The 22,052-nt window shown below is 41.5% G+C and overlaps 1 protein-coding gene across 1 annotated transcript in view; it reads left to right on the forward strand.

Annotated features, from left to right (window-relative positions):
• TMEM255B (transmembrane protein 255B) overlaps positions 1–21,791 on the forward strand; it is a 101,971-nt gene extending 80,180 nt beyond the window's left edge. The window contains exons 6-9 of the mRNA XM_088454055.1: positions 3,521–3,606; positions 4,573–4,732; positions 12,113–12,253; positions 20,658–21,791. Of these exons, the coding sequence (XP_088310181.1) occupies positions 3,521–3,606; positions 4,573–4,732; positions 12,113–12,253; positions 20,658–20,819 (549 nt within the window). The 3' untranslated portion in view covers positions 20,820–21,791. The remainder of the gene's footprint in view (positions 1–3,520; positions 3,607–4,572; positions 4,733–12,112; positions 12,254–20,657) is intronic.
• The last annotated feature ends 261 nt before the right edge of the window (positions 21,792–22,052 follow it).

Genomic DNA, 22,052 nt, shown 5'->3' on the forward strand with positions numbered 1-22,052 from the left:
GTGAAACCCTACTCGTTTTGTTCCCCGTAATTTAGGTACCAGGACTGGCTGGCAAGTCTGGGGCTGGTTAGGCTTTTGGAGGGGGACCCTATGTAATATATTTTTTTTAAATATACCCTATTTAAACTATTTACAGGCAGAAACATATACAAATCACAATTGTTTGTGTATGTTTCAGCCAAACTCGCAGCTCTGGAGGGGAGTGTTTAAAACTTAAATTTGGCTGAGAGTTTGCAAGCATCTCACCCGAGATTGTCATCTCGATTCTTGGTAAATTTGCGAGCTGTATCTTTTAGGTGAAAAGTACTTCAGAAAATGTCCGATGGTGATAAGATTCGAGTTTGCTATTTCACCTGAGTTTTACGAGTGAGAAGAGAGAAATCTCTCTTTAACTCACCCGACTTTGCCTTTAGTAATTTGCGAGTTGAAAATCATGCCTTAACTCTCCTGAGATTGGCATCTCTACCAAATTCGATTCTTAGTAAATTTACTCCTTTATAGTTAGGCTTGCCATAATATCCCTTTAATCTGGGACACATGAATTACACAGGTTCTGTGGCTGCCTAAATTCAAGCCCAGATATCACCTGGTTTTAATCAGCCACAGAACCTGTGTAATTCATATGTGTCCTGAATTAATGAGATATTATGGCAAGCCTACTTATAGTTATGATAAACATCATTTTGTGGTATAGTATCATGAATTTATGCCTGCAGAACACTTAGGTGCAGATAAAGCACTGGCATCAGTGGAAATTTAATTAGGGCAATTTATATAGAAGTGATTTATCAATGATCTACATTTGTGTCAATCAGGTACCTGATCAGAGCAGGCTAAATATAGTGGATGGTTGTATAGTTAACAAAAGGGAAGGAAAACAACTATCTTTATCAAGCACAACTGTTAAGGTGAGTATCCACTAGCAGATAGAGGAACGACAGTAAGATTACAACATTGTAATCGTACAGTCGTTCCTCTTCCCCTGCAGTGCCTACACTGAACTATATGTCGTTCAGTGCAGGCACCCTCCCTCGTCCCTGAACATGCCCAATCTGTTGTTATCAGCAGATTGACCTGCCGGGTCAGGCTATAATTGATGTCAGAAACGACCAGCGGGAGCACGCATCACTGGTCATTTCTGACATTATAGTGCACAATTAATGAGCAATTGAACGATTACGATGTCGTAATCATTCCATTGCTCATTTAAATTACCTAGTGGATACGCGGCATCAGGCATAACCATGGATGGAGAAAATAAAATACTATGTTTAATCATAGATTTGGGGCCGGATACAATTAGATGCGAAAAGCCGTAATCGGCGAACAAATTTTCGCTTATTGACGCTTTTCGCCTGTTTGCGGCTTATCTCCAAATTCAATTTAAGGACATTTTCGCCTAAGCAGAAACTCAATGCACTGAAACAGGTGGAAAAGTTTCTCCAATGAATAACAGGCGGAAAAAAAAGGGCAAAATCTCTATTTTGGGGTACAAATGTGCGGAAATGATTCAGAACCCTTTGGGCATACCCCAAAGGACAAATAAGTAAAGAAAACATTTTTTTACCTCAGAACACTCCAAAAAGACATGTCATTTTTGGGGTGAAAATTAAAAAAGTGGGGGGACAAGGATAAAAACTAGCGAAATAGGTTTCTTCGGGGGCTGTATGGATAGGGCACATGCATGCAGCAGGTGGATTTAAATTTTTTTTTAAAAGTGCACTTTAGAGAGCCAAAAATATGCTAGCACCCATTTTCAAGTACCCCAAAATTGACTGGAGTATTTATTTTAACAAAAACAACCTGTTTTTTTTATCATTCTTCACCACTTTTACAAATATGCTTCTAGAAAGCATTTAACATAACTTAAGCACACAATGTACGTTTATTAGGGCTAATAGTACACATCTGTAATGATTTCCAGTGTAGGTTCGTCTTATTTTGGGGTACAGACTGATTCCCCCAATGTATTCAGTACTTTCCGCCTGTTATGCATTCACCTATTTGCGTTTTTGCCTGTTCTGTAATTGAATAGGGTGAAACACAGGGACGCAAATGCGCGTCCTAAACAGGCGAATGCGTTGGTAAGTACAACAGGCGAAAAGTATCTGATTTTTGCGGCTAATTGAATACGGGCCTTGATAACAAAATTAACAATGGCACTAGTACAAGCGCATAGTGGGTTCTACTAACTAGAACTTGTAATTTAATGTCAAGTTCATTTTGCCAAAAATTTGGAGCATCCTGCACACAGTATACTAAATTACATTTTAAACAGTTCCCTTTCTTTTTCCACACTGTTCTGTGAATCCCATCCTCATTATATTGGTTAGCAGTGCTCCCACAGTAACTGTATAAAAAAAATACTTGCTGATCATGTGAAATGTTTATTAAATAACTTTTCTCTCCTCTGATTTTCAGAATATTTTAGCCATGTGGTCATACAAGAGATGCCCATATCATTTCATTACACAAATAATACCAATAACAAAGCTAGACGTTTGGGTTTCCCAAACTTGGTCTTCGAGGCACGCTAACAGCCCAGGTTTTAAGGATATCCATGCTTGTGCACAAATGGTTACATCAAACTGACTGAGGTAATAATTAAATCACCTGTGCTTAAGTATAGACATCATTGATACCAGTGGCGTCACAAGGGGGGTGCGGGCCGCACCGAGGTGTCACTCGCCCAAGGGTGACACCAAAGTGCCGACTCTTCCTCAGTGACAGGTGCCGGGTGCTGCACTGTAGCATTACGTGCAGCACTCAGCTCCTGACATAGTGAGGGAACCGGCACTTCACACAGGCTGGTCCCCAGGGGCAGTCCGTATCTCCAGACCCCTAGTGTGACTAAAACGGGGGTTCAGGCCATGCCCCCTATTTACAGGCTCTCGGATTTGCAGAGCGCACCACTATCTGCACTCATGGGTCCGTACCGGGTGTCACCAGGGTGGGTGATGCCACTGATTAAAACCTGGACTGTTAAGGGGCCCATACATCAGCAAACATGAAAGAACGATTCACATATCCTGTGATTTTTTTCTTTCCCCAATCTAAAGACTCCCCAATCCACCAATCTGGGCCCATACATTACAGATCTTTCTCAGGAAAGACAGATCTGCCAATTTTGAAAGGACCGTCATTTTTACTAGTAATGGTCAGGAAATCGGCTGATCATTACCATACACTAGCAATCTACAGCCCCGAATGGTCTGTGAAATCCAACATGTTGGACAACCTGATTTACAGATTCCAACAACTTCTTGGTTGGAATCGGTGATTGGCGTACCCCATACATTGCTGATTTGTCTCCCCAATCATCTGCAAAATGGGGAATTAGGTCCGATTATGGGAAACATTGCTCTTAGGAGGTACCAAGTGTCTCTTGAAGGGATTTCTGCCAGCTGTCATTACAATTAAAAGTTGGTGATAAATTATAGCATGAAATAAAACCATGCATTGCCATGATTGTTTATTTAAAATATTGTAATAAATAATTTTATATTTCTGTGCTCTGCAGGTAACGTGCTCTACTGCAATCAGTCAGTGTCAGCTGAGGGTTAAGACTCACACGTGTTATTGCTGTGACCTTTACGACTGTGAAAAGTATGAAATCAAAACTTTTGTTAATCTTTTTGCTTTAATGTGCAATCACAATTTTTTTTAGCCTATTATTCCCACTGCAAAATGGGTCATTAAACATTTATTGATCGTTATTTTTTTTTCTTAATATACAAATATTAAAGAGACTTTAACCTTAAAATATTATTTATTTCACTGTGCCCAGCACAGGCTAATATACATAGTAGACATACAGTAAGTTTAAACTTATCTACATATTTGTGTGTGCAGTATGCATCCTCTTTGTCTGCTCGTTGTTATACTTTTCGCTGTTTATGGGAAGAGATAAAGATGATCATGGGAAAGAGCAGGCAAACAATGGAACTTGCACTGGTTGGTGGGCTCTGACAGGAGACTTTCTAACACCATCATAAAATCCAAGGTAGGTACACATCCCAACAATGGAATCTAGACATGTTGTGTAGCAGGTCCAGTCCAAACATTGGATCCAACTACTTTAAACACAAAAATTGCCCCTGGGTGCTGCATTGGTTCATTGCGATGTGTATCTAGCATTACAAATACTGAGATAATGGGACCGACCACTGAGAATTGGCTGATCAGGATGTAGTCATGTTGTCAACAGTCAAAAGGTCGACACCGTAATGTTGAATGTCGACATTTAAATTTCAACAATAGAAATGTTAGGGTTGGGATTAGGTTTAAAATTGGGTGGTGACATTATGCACCAGTCGGCATTTTGAAAGTCAACATTGTGGTTGTCAACATTCTGAACATGTTGACATGTGTGTGTTCACATTATGGTGTCTAAATAATGACCATCGACATTGTGATTACTAACGAAACATACTGAGCACGATTGTTGCACAGTGTGTAGCCTACTTCAGTCAATTTCTAGAACATGAATATTTTTGGAACATTTGTTCCTTTACATTAGACAAATATAAATAATATGTTAATGTCCATGGCCTTTTTGCTTTATTTTCGCAGCTCAGATCATGCTACCAGTTATTATGAATTTGTAGGTGTAAGCAGCTGCCAGGACGTGCTTCATTTATACCGGTTGCTGTGGACATGCACCGCCCTTAATATCGTGGGGCTGTTTCTTGGCATTGTCACCGCTGCTGTTCTTGGAGCCTTTAAGGACATAGTAGGTATTTCAATTCACAGAACTGCAAAGGTAATCTAATATCCTTATATTGCAAAGTAGGCAGTACATTTTCTTATAATACAGGCTTTCATAGCTATATGGGAATTGTAAAGGGAGTATTTTCACGAAAATAATGAGCTGTAAACCAGGGGTCAGTCTAAAATTGGTTAGTTAAAGCTCAGTATTTTTCTTTTTTTAATCATGTATTCTTAATTGAATTTTTTTTTATTCTCATCCGTTCTCTTTTAAATACTTTAAATATCACTAAAGTCATCAAATAAACATTTTACGGACCACAAAAAAAAAAAACACAAAAGAAAAAAAGATATAAGTGCAATTTGTCCATATAACAATACATTACAGAACAAAAGACTAATAACCATTAACTTAAAATACAGTCAGGTGCATAAATATTGGGACATTGACAGAATTTTCATATTTTGGCCTCTATTCACCACCACAATGGCTTTGAAATGAAACAAACAAGATGTACTTTAACTGCGGACTTTTGGATTTAATTTGAGGGTAATTACATCCAAATCAGGTGAACGGTGTAGGAATTACAACGGTTTCTATATGTGGCTCCCACTTTTTAAGGGGCCAAAAGTAATGGGACAAACTAAACAATCCTAAATCTAACTTTCACTTTTTAATACTTTGTTGCAAATCATTTGCAGGCAATTACAGCCTGAAGTCTGGAACGCATAGACATCACCAGACGCTGGGTTTCATCCCTGGTGATGTTCTGCCAGGCCTCTACTGCAAATGTCTTCAGTTCCTGCTTGTTCTTGGGGCATTTTCCCTTCAGTTTTGTCTTCATCAAGTGAAAGGCATGCTCGATCGGATTCAGGTCAGGGGATTGACTTGGCCATTGCATAACATTCCACTTTTTAGCCATAAAAAACTCTTTGGTTGCTTTTGCAGTATGCTTCGGGTCATTGTCCATCTGCACTGTGAAGCGCCGTCCAATGAGTTCTGAAGCATTTGACTGAATATGAGCATATAATATTGCCCAAAACACTTCAGAATTCATTCTGCTGCTTTTGTCAGCAGTCACATCATCAATAAATACAAGGGAACCAGTTCCATTGGCAGCCATACATGCCCACGCCATGACACTACCACCACCATGCTTCACTGATGAGGTGGTATGTTTTGGATCATGAGCAGTTCCTTTCCTTCTCCATACTCTTCTCTTCCCATCACTCTAGTACAAGTTGATCTTTGTCTCATCTGTCCATAGGATGTTGTTCCAGAACTGTAATGGCTTTTTTAGATGTAGTTTGGCAAACTCTAATCTGGTCTTCCTGTTTTTGCGGCTCACCAATGGTTTACATCTTGTGGTGAACCCTCTATATTCACTCTTGTGAAGTCTTCTCTTGATTGTTGACTTTGACACATATACACCTACCTCCTGGAGAGTGTTCTTGATTTGGCCAACTGTTGTGAAGGGGTTTTTCTTCACCAGGGAAATAATTCTTCTGTCATCCACCACAGGTGTTTTCCGTGGTCTTCCGGGTCTTTTGGTGTTGCTGAGCTCTCCGGTGCGTTCTTTCTTTTTTAGAATGCTCCAAACAGTTGATTTGGCCACACCTAATGTTTTTGCTATCTCTCTGATGGGTTTGTTTTGATTTTTCAGCCTAATGATGGCTTGCTTCACTGATAGTGACAGCTCTTTGGATCTCATATTGAGAGTCGACAGCAACTGATTCCAAATGCAATAGTCACACCTAGAATCAACTCCAGACCTTTTAACTGCTTAATTGATAATGAAATAACAAGGGAATAGCCCACACCTGTCCATGAAATAGCTTTTGAGCTGATAGTCCCATTACTTTTGGCCCCTTAAAAAGTGTGAGGCACATACAGAAACCGTTGTAATTCCTACACCGTTCACCTGATTTGGATGTAATTACCCTCAAATGAAATCTGAAAGTCTGCAGTTAAAGCACATCTTATTTGTTTCATTTCAAAGCCATTGTAGTGGTGAATAGAGGCCAAACTATGAAAATTCTGTCAATGTCCCAATATTTATGCACCTGACTGTACCTATTCAGCAATCAGTACTTACAGCTATTCTTCCTACTTGCTACCCCCGAATTCCTTCATTACAGGCCTACTGCCAAATGTATTAATGCCACATATAATATACAATAAAAATAATATAATAAGTGAGTCCCAATACTCCACGTGATCCGAATGAATCAATGTTCTGAGTGCCATTAACGTCTCAAGTGCTCTGTGTAGCTAATAAGTCACAATATACTGTGTGTCAGCACATCTTAGTGTCTTACCTATGTGACAAAATGTTCTCAATACTCTATATAGCAAAGAGATCTCAATATACTATATAATATAGATGTCAGTGCTCTATATGATACACAAATCTCAATATTCTCTATAATAAAATAACCACACGCCCTTCATGACTGAGAAAAAAAAAATTGTCAAAGTGTCAGTGCTCTACATAAAAAAAATGAATCACAATATTCTATATAATAAATAAATCCCAGTGCTCTGTGTACCAAAGGATCCTTAGTGTTCTGTATATCCAATGTGTCCTGATGCTCTGTATAATTAAATATTTTTAACCCATATATTAAACAGACAATTCAAACAATACACCAAAATGAATTTTATCAGCAGTAAAAAAATAAAGTTAATTTAAATTTAACGGCACAGGCCCGCCTCAACCTACCTCACATGTATCCTAAATACGTTACGTGACTGTGTCAGTTCCAGTCGTTCTGCCCAGTCTCGAATATAGACACCTATACCATTTGTTATGAAAGTTAGACATGGAATGAGACCTAAACATATGTCTTTCATGTTTTATCAACTCGTTCACTAAGACTTTCCATTTAATCCAATCAGGATAATCGGTCAAGAACCAAGTCCGAGCTATTACCACTTTAGCTAACGTAGAGACACATAATATACCGATACATCATAGGTGAGTGCGTTTTTTCTGAATCAAGGCCAAACAAACAAGTTCTAGAATTAAGAGGCAGCTGTAAGTAATATATTCTTCCAGTTTTTCCCAAAAAGAATAAACTAACGGGCAACCCCACAGCAAATGCCAAAATCCAGCATTCTCCTTCCTGCCTAGGGCAGAATGAACGCTCTCTAAGCCCGCCCCACTGCAAAGATGCAGGTGTATGATACACTATGAAACACATAAAAGTGTACTTGCTGATATCGAACAAAAAAAGTTGAAAATTTAACCAAGCCTAAAATTTGTGCACGGTGCTCATTCGAGATCAAACCCAGGTCAGCCTCCCAACTTCAATTTAAGGGGATTAAGTTGCTCTGGGAGAAGTATGGCATTCAGAGTACCATAAACCGAGGATACCTTACCTTTAGAAACCAAATTAGCCACCAGAGATTTAACAGAGGAGGGTGATAATTTAATAGTAGTACCTGTAAACTGTACTTGTATGGCGTGTCAGAATTGCAAGTATCTAAAGAAAACTGTATTAGGGATTCTAAACTCACTCTGCAATTTCTGAAAAGACTTACAATTCCCTTCACTATATAATTGACCTATAGTTGTAACACCTTTTACAAGCCATATATTATCCGATGACAACTTAAGCAATTCAGGATATGAATTATTAAACCACAAGGCATAGTCTACATCTAAATCCAACCAATCAAAAAGAGTATGAACATATTGGCGGATCAACAAAATTTGACAAAGTAAAGGAGGCAAACCATTAGTAGTGTGATAACTTGGGGTAATTAGCTCGGTAGAGGGTGGTTTGGTGCAGGGTTTCGGTGCTTTAATGAGGGTCCACACACACAGCTTTCAATTAAATAAATGGAATAGTGCTTAACTTTTCAGCATGGAAATCAGGAAAGAGAAAATAATAAACAACCTAGCCCCTATTTAGAGCATCTCACTCACTTCTTGGCCCGTGACTATCATGGTGCAGCTAACCTGCAAACAGAGTCTCTCAGCGTCAAAGTCCCAGTCCTGTCTCTGACAGGTATTCTTACAGGCTTCGGCCTGCTCACGTTCAGGCTGCTGGCCTGCTTACAGCCTCACATTCTGCTTCCAGCAGAATAACATACACAGTCTTTCTTGGTGGCCTTCCCTGTCTCCTCCAGGTATAGGCTCTGGCCTCCCCAGCCTGCAGCCCAGCTGCTTTAATGTCACACAGTCTGAGAGGTTTGTGGTCCCCCCTGCCTCGCGCAGATTCGGACTCAGGCCCCTTGGCCTACAATGGCTTGGCTTCACTGGGCTCTCTGGCTGCTACAGTCCCACTTAGGCTGTCTCCAATGGCAGCCTGACTGGTCTGCCTTCTCATCAGCCCACACCTGAGCTCTCTCCACAAGGCAGCAATTACACATCTTCCCACAAACCTTTTCTCCTCTGTGTGAACGGATCTCTCCTGCCCCACACAGAATCTGCTGCTCACCAGCGCCATCTCTCGTGATACTGCCACAGTAGTTATACCAGATGGTAAAAATAATAATGGAGAAGACCCAACTCGTTCGGCCAAGAATCCCAACAATGTTGACCCAGCAGTGCCAGTTAATCACTCAAACAAATGGACTAATTAAGCGACCATGTAGTCGAACTGAAAATTCGAGAGGCCAAGCCCACCAGAAGCTTTACACAAAGTTTTTATAGACTCTCTAGCCTATCCATTCCCCCATATAAAAAATGCCAGAATACTATCAATTACTGTAAACAGTAATATAAAATATGAATATAAACTGGTGAATGCTGCAAAATATTAAAATATGTGAGTTGAATAGACAACTTAAACAAATTGATACGCCCCAAGACTGACAATGGTAACTTTTTCCAAACATGAGCCTTCGCTTTAAGACTGGCCGTAATAGGATCAATATTTTGCAACAAATAATCTGAGGCCTGGGGCGTGATCCAAACACCCAAATATTGAAGTCTCAATGTCCACTGCAAGGGGAAATTTGCCAGCTCTTCATCGGGAATAAGGCCTGAAATGGAAAAGATATGAGACTTATCCCAGTTAATAAGTGTACCTGAAAAAGCACCAAATGCATTAACAGTTTGTAACATTGACTCTAAAGAGCTCCTTGAGTCTTCTAAAAACAAAAGCATGTCATCAGCATATAAAGCTACGACATCTTCAGCCTCACCAACAACACGGACTTCTGGATCGGCACATAGTAAACAAGCCAGCAGCTCAATGGCAGTTGCAAATCTCAGTATTAATGCTAGAAAATCCTGGGAAAACAGTTTATCAGTATAAACAGGGTCTGCCCTGATTGGTCAGTATTATGTTGCTATATACATGGGACAGTCAATATCCGGAGACAATCGCAGGGGTTAAAGCTTTGCCCCTGTAAAATGTTAACTTTTTTATTAGTTAAGAACTATTTAAACATAAAAAAATAATTTCCAAGTATTTTCTGTTATAACATCATGGTGGACACTGTAGTTCACAAAGTTCTCACGGGACTATGCTACCTACATAAAATGATCTACATACTGTACATATATAAAAGGCAAATGACACTTACCTGAGTTATTAGTTATAGAATTAAGTGACGCTGAAGCCAAATGGCATATCCTATACATAAGATGTATTATTAGGCTCCAGCATAGCTGTGGCTGCTTATCAATGAAGAAAAATAATATCACTAATAGCCTGGGGACTACAAAAAGAAAATGAAGAGATCAGCTGTAAAATATATTCCTATATTGTGTACTCTTATATCAAAGCATAATGAATATAAGACTTAGGGCCAAATGTAATAGGGTGAGAGTTTAGAATGTGAGAGTTTAGCAGTAAACGCTCACATGGTTCGAGCTTTATCTTCAAAATGGGAAAACCTCTGGATGAGATTTTAAATCGTGAGTTTCTTGAGTCTGAAAAACATGTGAGTTTGCTCTTTTGCTTTGTTCTCAGACTTAATTACATTGACAGTGTTTAAAAAGTGTGAGAAAACTCTCACATTTTCTAAGCTCTCACCCTATTACATTTGGCCCTATATTTTTCCAAGGATGGGTTATATAAATTTACTAGCCATTGAGAGTGTATATTATTAATATAATAATTTTACATTAACAGGCATATTTGTGTCTAACATAATAAACTGGTTTTAACATGCTTTTTATTGGTTACTAGGGACCCACCCCAGATTCGCACGCAGGAGCAATTTCTTTTCACTCAAACTCCCTGCATCTCATAACAAGCTATGGCATACCACCACATACCCCTGCTTCTCACTCCTGCCCCCTGCATCTCACCGGTATCACCACAACCCCCACAGCTGCTTCCTTGCAGCTGGCAGGGGCCCGGCCACTGGCATGTGCTTGGTAGGGCAGGAGGATCATGGATGAGAGAATTGTATTGCAGCTACTGTAATCAATATCAGCAGCATGTTTCCAGTCTCCATGCCCACCCCTCCCCAGCTGCCCAACATGGCGATGAGCAATGTCCTCTTTGCACTATGTACCCTGTATATCTTGGGCTTCCTGTTGAGCTTCTTTGTCATGGTGCCCCTCTCCAAGAGCAGTGCTGACTTCCATGGGAGGTACCTCCTGTTCACCAAGGGCGCGTGGCTGAGCGGGAGCATAACGTTGGAGAGGGAGTACGGTGGAGGAGTGGTGGCCGGAGTCCGCCTGCAGGTTCATCGCAGGGATGGACATCGGAATCCGACTGCAGCAGTCACTCAAACAGAACAAGTTTTTTTTCTGTGACTTGCTTCATTCCAAGTTGCTCTTGCTGTTTTAGCGCCCTGGTCAGCTCCTATACAGCAGCTAAGTGCAAGATTTTTTTCTGTGACTTGCTTCACTAAGATCGTCACTGCTCGCTTCTTATTGTCACAGATGAATAATTCATACACGTAGCCTTCCCCGACCACTGCTGTATAGAAATGTGAAAACCCCATCAAGATCTGTCCAGGGGTTCAAGAGATTAGCCCGTAACAGACAGACCCCTAAACCGGGGACTTAAAGAGATTCAACTGATACATGTTTAATGCTAGTTCATTGGTTATGAATTCACAGAAAGTGTCAATTAGGCCAAACTAAAGTAGCTTCCACCTGAAATTTTAGGCCCTGTTGCAATTAGTTTCCAGTGGTGGATTTTCAGCCCCATCAGTAAATTTTGCTACCTCAGTGAGCCAGTTACAGCCCGTGACTGTCTCTTTTGGCAGTGGCAGCCCCTTCATCCAAGAGGTAGGAGCTGCTGCTTGTACCTGATAATTGCCTTCATATGTGCCCTTCAGAATACTTGTTATTGTGGGCTACTTCATAGCAGAAGTTAGCCATGACATTTAACTATAAATAATTCAGCACTCCAATGCTAATCAAAGCTTTTTGCAGATTTCCGCCCCTTTAAAGCCATTAAATTCAACCAACTTAAACATTTTGTTTTTCAGGCACCGATTTCACAACTCAACTGTAACTTGCCTCCCCCGCAGATCCTTTACAACCCAGCACAGCAAATCCTGACCTACACTGGGTTCTGTTCTCCAACATCTTCACTCCCTTCCTATGCATCATACCCCCTTCCTCTGCAGGTCAGTACATCACTTTTCAGTGTTTATAAAATATTATAAAACAGGAATCTATAGCCAACGGCGCTGGAAAATGGAACACTGGAAAATCTGGATTTAATTAATAAGTGTTTCCACGCAGCTGTTTATGGTTGCAAACCAAAAGAAAACACAAAAAGAAGATGAACAACAGCGCTGTGTAACACCTGAAGCCTAAATCAATAAGTAGTAAAAATTTGTAAAACACAAATGTGTAGCGACTGTGCCAGAAATAAGAATGAAAAAATATATAAAATATATGACTTGTATGTAATAAATATACAAATTTAATAATATAGAACAGACATTATTGGCCAATGTAACAAATATAAATACACACATAAAATATGTCTAAAAACACAACATCAAAAAAGCCAATAAACACGGTGACAAAATAATAATTGATATATATGTCTAGATCACCACAATAACCTTTTATAGCAGCTATGATTTCAGATGCTGAATGTATGGGCAGAGATGGTTATAATCCCATGCATGTGAGCATGGAGCCTACGATCTGTTTAGAGTTCTGCAAGCAAAAGTATAGTGACTTTCAAGAAATGTCTTATCCGGATAGATTATATAACGAATTTAAAACAGTAATTCCCAGACTGAATCCTGCTGAACACTGGTAACAACTGCCCAGAAATAGAATTAAGGGAATTTAAGATAGTGGAAAACTATCAGTTTCAGTGCAAGTTTTGTGGAATGAATGTCTCGCAATGAGTGCAGTATATCCTCACTCACCAACACACCTCATGCTCCATCTGTCTCATAACAAATCTGCGGTTCATACCTCGTAATAGACACAACGGCGTAACAGTCTGCAAGCTCTGTCCGTCAAAAGAACACACACTTTCCCGTGCAGTTGGAGACGCGGTATTGATCAGCCACCGGATGGTGTCTTCTGTGCTGCCGCCTGTGCTGATTTGCGGCAATGGACTGGCAGGTTGCAGGTGTTCTGTATGCCAAGCAAAAAGCACTTCCCACACAATGCTGCGGCAGATGACGCAAAGGACCGACTGTCAGATGGCGTCTGCTATACTACAGTGTCTTGCAGCAGCGTACTGGCAGATAAAGGTGTCTCCGTAAGACAGGCTCTGTTTAGCTTTCCTTCGTGCAGTTACTTAAACGGCAGATTTTATCCCGTCCACTGCATGTGCCTTTGTAGAGGTATGTGTCGCAGGACCAGGACTTGCAGTGGTGATCAGAAAAGATACTAGGGGGAGATGTATCATCAGCGAAAATGCGGTAAAACCCCCGAAAATTCAGATTTCGGGGGTTTTACTGCATTCCCCGTATGTATTAAGCAGCATAATGCGCTGCATTCTGCTGCTTCGCGTTGCTAGGTAACGCCACCTTCAGGTGGCGTTACCCAAAAGAAGCCTATGGGCTTCTTAGCACGACACTCGGGGCTGGGAGGGATCCGAACGGATCCCTCCCATGAGCCCCCGCGGCCTTCTGCGCATGCGCAGAAGGACTTGTGGGTGTTAAACCCGGAAGTCCCTCTGCCCGGCAGCATCGCAAAGGACAGTTCTCATCGAGAGAGCTGTTCTTTGCGATATTCTTGGTACATACTGCAGTAATTAACCTCGGTATGTACGCAAAGTCGGGGGGGATGTACCGCATCGGCGATGTCGCCGATGATACATCTCCCCTAGTTTGGATCCCTGCCACATTTCTTCCCAATCGGGATTTCCTCAGAGGGGTGTGTTTAAATTCGTTAGATCATCCATCCGGATAAGACATTTCTTGAAAGTCACTATACTTTTGCTTGCGGAACTTTAAACAGATCGTAGGCTCCATGCTCACATGCATGGGATTATAACCATCTCTGCCCAAACATTCAGCATCTGAAATCACAGTCATATTCCAAGATGGAATAAATTCATTTTTGTCCTCAAAGGTGCATAAACCGCGGTATGTACACGAAGTCGGGGGGGATGTACCGCATCGGCGATGTCGCCGATGATACATCTCCCCCATATACTCTTACAGAGATAAGCAATACAATAAAACACGTTGGCATGTTCTCATTGGTTCTTCCTCTTGCTTCTTCTGTAACGGTACAATTCATAGGTCAGTGCAAAAGATCACAATCCGGCCTCCGAAAGCCCATTGTGTCCACTTTCCCGCTGCATAGTAATCTAGTCTGGTTACATTGTAGAATACATTTTTAATGCCTAACTCTAACAGTTCATAATTCGCAGACACATGTTACGATGTCCCCGCCGATATGACCGGAGATCTGTGGAGACAAAGTAGTTTAGATCGGTGCCAAACATGGTCCACTTATCATGTACTAAAGCATAGTTATCATAAAACATATTTCACAGCCTAATCGAGTAATAATAATAATCCTTTTGCACCACGGAACCATTGCTTTAAGTGTATGTATGCGGGGAGAAACAGCACTAAATAGCGTTGTGCGTCTGGGGATCTGTGGGGTACTTAGCGAGCAGTACTAAGCTGGAAAGGCATCCTTGTGTGTGTGAGACTAGATCAGTATGATTTTGGGAAGGACCGCTAAAAAGCTGAACGTGTTAATAATTAGCTATTTTGCTACTGCTCATATATAAGTCCGTGGTGGTTTTTTTTTATATAAATATATGTCCTTTCACCATTTCTTTTAAAACTATAATGCAATGTGTTATGAGCAGCGAGTTTTACTCCCAGACAGAGTGGAGACCCCAGCTGTGAAGCTGGGGCCATTCTGTCTGATAGTGAGACTAAAACCTGTTTAGGATTCAAATTCAATTGTGTAGATCAATGTCTGGGTTATATTACAATTGCCACAGCTCATACACTCTATATGTAAAATTCTCACAGTATTCTGGTGTATTGTTAGTTGTTTTCCTAGTATACTGTGTTTGTTATGGTATCAAGGTTGTCCTCAGAATGGGCTTTGTGTACATCAGGGCATGATTTCTGGAAGGATTACTAAAAAGTGTTCTAATGCTAATAAGTAATTTTTTATGTATGTTAAACACTGTCGGTATGTGTTTGGGGAAGATTGTTACTCTGTGGTTTTGACAAAATGGCGTTGTGTGATCTATTTCTAAGATGGAGTCTTGTCGCCATTCGTGAGATGGCGTCACGCAGATTCCGATTGTAAACAGATTCTGTCTCAGCTGATTATCCGGCTTTGACAGTGCTTAGGGTCGTTTTCCTGCTGAAAGATGAACCGTCGCCCCAGTCTGAGGTCAAAAGCACTCTGGAGCATGTTTTCATCCAGGATGTCTCTGTACATTGCTGCATTCATCTTTCTCTCTATCCTGACTAGTCTTCCAGTTCCTGCCGCTGAAAAACATCGCCACAGCATGATGCTGCCACCACCATGCTTCACTGTAGGGATGGTATTGACCTGGTGATGAGCGGTGCCTAGTTTCCTCCAAACATAACGCCTGGCAATCAAACCAAAGAGTAGTTTTTTTTTTGTTTGTTTCTCATGGTCTGAGAGTCCTTCAGGTGCATTTTGGCAAACTCTAGGCGGGCTGCCATGTGCTTTTTACTAAGGAATGGCTTCCTTCTGGCCACTCTCATATACAGGCCTGATTGGTGGATTGCTACAGAGATGGTTGTCCTTCTGGAAGGTTCACCTCTCTCCACAAAGGAATGCTGTAGCTCTGACAGAGTGACCATTGGGTTCCTGGGCACCTCCCTGACTAGGCCCTTCTCCCCCAATCGCTCAGTTTGGACGGCCGGCCAACTCTGGGAAGAGTCCTGGTGGTTCCGAACTTCTTCCATTTACGGATGATGGAAGCCACTGTGCTCATTGGGACCTACAAAGCAGCAGATATTTTTCTGTACCCTTCCCCAGATTTGTGCCTCGAGACAATCCTGTCTCGGAGGTCTACAGACAATTCCTTGACCTTCATGCTTGGTTTGTGCTCTGACATGCCCTGTCAAGTGTGGGACCTTATATAGACAGTCGTATGCGTGCCTTTCAAAATTATGTCCAATCAACTGAATTTACCACAGGTGGACTCCAATTAAGCTGTAGGAACATCTCAAGGATGATCAGTGGAAACAGGATGCACCTAAGCTCAATTTTGAACTTCATGGTAAAGGCCGTGAATACTAATGTACATGTGATTTCTTAGTGTTTTTTTTTTTTTTTTTTTTATTAAATTGGCAAAAATCTCAAAAAACCTTTTTACACTTTGTCATTATGGGGTATTGTGTGTAGAATTTTGAGGACAAAAATTAATTTATTCCATTTTGGAATAGGGCTGTAACATAACAAAATGTGGAAAAAGTGAAGCGTTGTGAATACTTTCCGGATGCACTGTTTATATCAATTATTATTTTGTCACAGTGTTTATTGGCTTTTTTGATGTTGTGTTTTTAGACATTTTATTTGTATGTATATTTGTTACATTGGCCAATGATGTCTGTTTTATATTATTCAATTTGTATATTTATTGCACACAAGTCATATTTTTTATTCTTATTTCTGGCATAGTCGCTACACATTTGTGTTTTACTAATTTTTACTTATTATTGATTTAGGCTTCAGGTGTTACACAGCGCTGTTCATCTTTTTATAAAATAATATATCCATATAACATAACTTGTGTACAGGTTGAAGGTGTGGCAGTTACATGTGAACAACAGTGGATGCACTGAGACAACAAACAGCCCAGTTGCTTAACCAGCGGAGTGGTTTATTGGTAGTGAAGTACAGCCATACTCACAGTTATACACAATGGTTGATGGAGCACAGCTTGAGTGGATCGGGGTGACATACAGCTCACAAACTGGTGAGTGTAAGCAGGTAGCGGTGCAGGGTAGTTGAAACACCTTTGTAGATGCTGTATAGTGGCAGTTTCACAGAGCTAAGTGGAAGACAGGTGTCTTCCACTGACAGGAAAACAAGATGACGCTACGCATGCATGGTACTATGGTCAGTGGCCATCTTGGTGCAGGGAATGAAACCTCCCTGAGGAGCAATATGGAGTCTGTGCAGTATTGCTCTCCACCTTCAAAAATAACCCCCTGTGGTTCCCTTTCAGGTGAAATGGACAGAGCAGGAACATGATATGTCAAAATTAACAGGCTGCTACACATTTTGTGCCAAATAACCATTTTACCAGTTCTCATAAATGTCCATCACTATGTGAGGCTGGAAAGGTAGAATGAAAACATGTTAGTACAGATAAAGGCAAAATAAAATTCATATTAAAGTGCTTTGGATTTAGCCTACACGGCAGAGAAAAGACAAGTATTCTAGATCACTTTTACTGTGCAGCAAAGGGAACCAAAAATAGTTTGTGTGGTGCATTTTATTCCTGTAATCGTTCATCTCCTACACTCAATCACGTGACACCACTTGCTTATTAAAAAAGATAAGCAGCTTTTATTTTTCCAGGTCTTTTAGTACTAACGGTTCCAATTTGCCCACATGCTAGGACTTGTAGTTCAACATGCCCTGCAGAGCCAAAGGCTGCATAAATATTAAGTACGCATGTGCATATACAAATTTTAGCATGTCCACATACAGTGACTTGTAATGTAGCATTGTGTTTTGTAGTAGTAGACTTTGTTAATCTGGCCCTGTTCATGATCTAACAAAGGGACAAATGGAGCTACAAGCTCTAGGCCTCCACATAAAAATAGGCCCATCATCATGGCAGCATGATATGACCAGCTGCTTAGCTGGCCACACAGTCACCATAAATCATCAAGTATTACAATTGGTTTTCTTGTTTTGTCACAAAATTTGACAATCTTTCTATTTTTATGTACTTAGGTAGACATTGGGGCTGATAGTGTAAGGGGGTGGCCACGCCCACACAGCTCCTCCCCTTCTCAGTACAGGCCCTTGAACATTTTCAGCCCATGTGTCCCTTAATCCGGCCCTGAGCATGGGTTATAGCAGGGGTTCTCAAAATGTTTGGTTTGTATGCGTATAGAGGAAATGTATATAAACTATACTACAATTGGCGCATGTACCTCCACTGCAACCTCCTGAGAATTATGCTGGTGTCAGTATGTTGAGATGGGCACTTTGGACCTCATTCAGAGTCGCTCGCTCTGAATGAGGGCGGCCACTTCTCTATAATGAGCCGGCCTCCTGGCCGCTTGCTAAGCTGTGGGTGACCACCCACAGCTTTAGCGAGCGGCCAGGTTGATGGTCGCGATGGTCATGAAAATTGCGACCATCAGGGCTTGCGACGAGACCCTTGTGGTAGGGTCTCGTCTGCCGCAAGCCCCAGTGAGCTTTCGGCTCTAATAGGGCCGCCCCCAAATGGCAGGCGTTCCTTCAGGAATGCCTCCATTTGGCAAGCCACCCCTCCTACAAAACGGTGCGAGCTGTCGATCACCATCGACAGCCGCCCCTTTTGTAGTGAGCCCCGGAGCGAGAGAATTTCTCCCTCTCTGGGGCTTGCGCACGCGCAGTGCGGCCGCTGCACGTGCGCAGGGCCTCAACATCGACCCGCTTGCGAGCGGGTCTGAATAAGACCCTTTGTCCACATCTGGTGGCATTGTTCCAAAATGGCCACTTTCTTTTCACATATCTTTGGGTCTGAAAAGGGAGTAAAAATCCCTAAATTTTTTATTTCTCCCCCCTTAGTCCCCATGGTCAACAAGCACATGAATATACTTATAGGACATAGAAGAAGTGCTGCTATGGTAATGCAACAGGAGGTGTCCTGCCTCCTGCATGCATTACTGATCCGAGCTGTGTCTGTGGACACAGCATCGGTTCATCTGCGGGATCCTCTGCTGGCTGAGCGACCATGGAGTCACTCAAGGCGGCGATCGCAGTTGCTCAAAAGAGGCCAGGAAATCTCGGTTAGCCAACGGAGATACTGGCCTCTTCCCTCCCCAAATGCAATACCATTACTGATTGGAGGGAACTATGTCCTCATATGATATGCTGAAGAGTGCTATTTGAATGTCCAACTTGGCGGGGTCGGCTCTATTAGCCTTGAGAAAGTTGACCTAGTGAAATGCGCATTGGCGTGTGTGCTGTCTGTGTAATGCAAATGTAGAAATGTAATATATGTGTGTTTTATGCCAGGAAGGTATGTGGAAATATTATCCGGTGTAATCAAATTATCTACTAACTAAGAGACTCCATGTAGAGTAAGGAGACCACAGTGATTATAGATAAAGGTAACAGCCGGCACTGGGAGAATACCTGTCCCAGCGTCGGCAGTATGCTGCATTCCTACTTAAAAATAAGACACTAATGTATGCATATGGTCTCGCTAAATTGTATGCAGACTGAAGGAGACTACTCTGAATATAGATAGAAGAGACAGGTGGCACTGTAAGAATACCGGTCCCGGCGTCAGCAGCGCGCTGTTTTCCTACTATAGAATCAGATTCTCATGCATGCACATGGTCTCTCTAAACCAGTGGTTCTCAAACTTGGTCCTCTGGACCCCACACAGGTCATGTTTTGCAGGTCACCCAGCAGGTGCACAGGTGTAGTCATTACTCACTGACACATTTTCAAAGATCCACAGGTGGAGCTAATTATTTCACTTGTGATTCTGTGAGAAGCAGAAAAAAAAAAAAAAAAAAAAAAAAAAAGATTCCCTCCAGCACACTGCCTGCAGCAATATCAACAAAAAAATACTTAAATCCTACACGTACATGAACCCCTTATTGTTAGGGACGCCAGTATAGAGGAGCCTTGACGATGGCCTGGCGCTTATTCATATATTTGCAAATGTATGTAACTAATACCTCTGAATCTCTGTTATCATGTAGGATTTAAGTGTTTTTTGTTGATATTGCTGCAATGAGCTGGAGGGAATTTTTTTTTCTGTGGTTCAGTGTAAACCCCGCCCTTTACAAGCACCTGTGTAATGTCATTAAGCTGATATGAGCGACCACCATACTTTTTGTTTCTGTGAGGAGACATGGAAAACATGCACTGTTTGGGGTCCTGAGGACCGAGTTCAAGAACCTGTGGGTTACAATAATCGTAAGCATTGCATCATTGCTAGTTGCAGTTAAATTATGGAGGAAAAATGAGTAGCAAAATCAAGGGCTGTGAAGACTGGAAAGGAGGATGGCAGAGGAGGGAATTGAAAGTGGCGACAAGTCAGCGAGTTTTGGAGTATTGGGGGGTTGGAATAATATGGGGGGGGGGGGGGAGAGAAAGCACATATAAGGCTGACATTTTTAAGATCGAAATGTTTAACTTCAGGTTTGCCACCATTGAATTTTGCATGCCATTTTGATGACCAAACCCCAATTTGTCTAAGTCCCCTTGTACGGGTGACACATACGTATGATATGGACTTATGTTTATATACTTTACGTTGTCAATCACAGCTAGGCTATATTTTGTAAGTATTCTTAGGAGATGTGACACCAGTTAACTGACACTATACTATGTACATACTAATATATAATTGTTATTTTACAGCCATCGGGTTCTTATCCAGCTACTTCCTCTGCAGATATTTCCTTATCAGATGACATCTCAAATCCACCCCACTCAATGAATGGACTCGCTTCTAATCCACATTCACAGTATGCATCCACCATACTCTTACCAGGGGAAAAGCCACCTCCATATGCTCCTTGAGGCGAGGACCACTAGCACCTACACTAGCAGGGAAAGAGCTGTCTGGGCAACTAGTGAAAACACGGACATTCCTTCCTATATATATTTTCCTTCCTAACTTAACAAAAACATACAAATTGTGAGGTTAGGACATAGTAATAGCAGATGAAACAACTTTGTTTCGTGTTAATATGTGCTATTTTTTGTATGCATTTATGATATTAACTGTTCTTGTATGCTAATGAAAGTGGGCTAAGGAAGCTGGAATATTATTTAAGATGCATTTACCGGCCAGGTACACTGGCCTTGCGGCAGCAGGAATGTCTGCTGCCGATCCCCAGCATCAGGTGATAAGGCCCCGGTGGTCTAGTGAGGACGCGGACGCTCCGGGCCCTGGCTGCAGCGGCTTCCGGTCCAACTCCTGCGCCGGAAGCAAGGATTGTCACGCGCTATTCCCTGTAACCGAGGAATCGTCTTACCTGATATCTCCGTGCGTCTGGTTGCAGTCCGGGTCCCAGCATCGCTGCTAGCAAGCTCAGCCGAGACCCGCCGAAATCACCAGCTTTGGTACTGGTGTTGCGGACCGGCGGAGGTAGACGGAGTTGCAGTACATGTGTCTTAATTCTTACGCTCAGTACTGCCAAACCAAAAACATAGAAAATAAACTAAAACATAAAATAAAAGCTTAGGACTGCCTGAGCAGTCCCCTGTTACAAAGGTGCGTCTGAATCCTGCCGCACCAAACAAACAACTGAAGGCCTGTGGCTGGATATATAGGGAGGAGGGCCTGAGGCATCCTGGGAGCTGAAAGCTTTAACAGTTTGGTGCCTGGATCTCGCCAATTACATTACCCATGGTATCTCTGTGGACCCTATATATGCGTGTAGTTAACAAACTACAATACCCGGCGCTCCAAGATAAATACAAAATTGATGATATTAATCGTCCACCGGCTGGCTAGTAGCAATCTTTGATCGAGTTGAGACCAAATATATGTAGACCTAAGAATGAAAAAAAACTGTGTTGCTACTGCGCAAGGTAGATATGATGCTAAAAGTGTATACAGAAAATATATAACATTTGTGCTCTCTGCAAAAATGGATGGAAGACTGGATAAGTAAAATTTCTATTTAATATCCAATGATACACATATATAAACAAACAAGATCACAAGCCAATAACTGATGGTTACTCTGAGTGACACTGTATATTGATTTATCAATATTTTGTGTCAACTTGTATGAATCACAATGT

The sequence above is a fragment of the Taudactylus pleione genome, unplaced genomic scaffold (assembly GCF_031769625.1).
Source record: "Taudactylus pleione unplaced genomic scaffold, aTauple2 ptg000609l, whole genome shotgun sequence".
NCBI classification, from domain to species: Eukaryota; Metazoa; Chordata; class Amphibia; order Anura; family Myobatrachidae; genus Taudactylus; species Taudactylus pleione.